The 825-nt window shown below is 64.5% G+C and overlaps 1 protein-coding gene across 1 annotated transcript in view; it reads left to right on the top strand.

Annotated features, from left to right (window-relative positions):
- Nucleotides 1–807, top strand: part of PAIP2B (poly(A) binding protein interacting protein 2B) — a gene marked incomplete at its 3' end in the record, with an annotated part of 4807 nt that extends 4000 nt beyond the window's left edge. The window contains exon 2 of the mRNA XM_009320886.1: nucleotides 631–807. Within this exon, the coding sequence (XP_009319161.1) occupies nucleotides 631–807 (177 nt within the window). The remainder of the gene's footprint in view (nucleotides 1–630) is intronic.
- Between the last annotated feature and the right edge of the window lie 18 nt (nucleotides 808–825).

Below are 825 nucleotides of genomic sequence, written 5' to 3' on the forward strand. Positions count from 1 at the left end.
GGTGCTTGCAGAGCCCCGGTCCGCCGAGGGGGCCGAGCGGAGCCGGTTTAGCGAACTGGAGAAGTACGGGAAGCAAGACAGCAAAACACGGGCTGGCAGAGCTACAGCATCGCTCCGTGGCGGAGGATCCGCACGACGACGCGCACCCCTGGCCCTGCTGCCCGGTTGTGACTTTATTAGCCGTCCCGTTCATTTCGCAGCGAGCTCTGCTGGAGCCTGGCAGCCTGGAATCCCGTGCGTGCGCCGATGCGTCCGGACGTCCCGTAAATCCCATCCGGTTCCCTCCCGGATTCGCCCGGTGCCGTGAGCCCCGCAGGCTGCATCTCCCCGCCCCGGCGGTCTGCAGTGGCCGGGAAGCCTCAACGCCTGAGCATCGAGCTTTGCTCCGCTCGAAAGGTGCCGGGTTTCGTGCTCTCGCACTTCCCGGGGTCGGCTACAGGCAAGTGGACAAAGCTGCGCTCGTCTAGGTTTGAAATATAACTCGGGCTCTACCGCGGTGTTTCTGAGGCACGGAGAGGTACCGAGGCGAGGTAGGCGCGTTGCAGGCTCCGCTTTCACCAGGTGGGGACAGCGTATGGAAAACGCCAAGATGCCCCGTTTGTTCCTCGACTGACGGGTGTGTTTGGGCAGGTGGAGGAGGAGCTGCAGGAGCAGGAGTTCCTCGACCGCTGCTTCCAGGAGATGCTGGAGGAAGAAGACCAGGACTGGTTCATTCCATCGGGCGCCCTGCCCCAGGGCATGGGGCAGCTGCAGCAGCAGCTGAACGGGCTCTCCGTCGGCGACGGCCACAGTTCAGAGGACATTCTGGTAAGGGGCCCCCCCCCC

The sequence above is a fragment of the Pygoscelis adeliae genome, unplaced genomic scaffold (assembly GCF_000699105.1).
Source record: "Pygoscelis adeliae isolate BGI_AS28 unplaced genomic scaffold, ASM69910v1 Scaffold273, whole genome shotgun sequence".
Classification (NCBI taxonomy): domain Eukaryota; kingdom Metazoa; phylum Chordata; class Aves; order Sphenisciformes; family Spheniscidae; genus Pygoscelis; species Pygoscelis adeliae.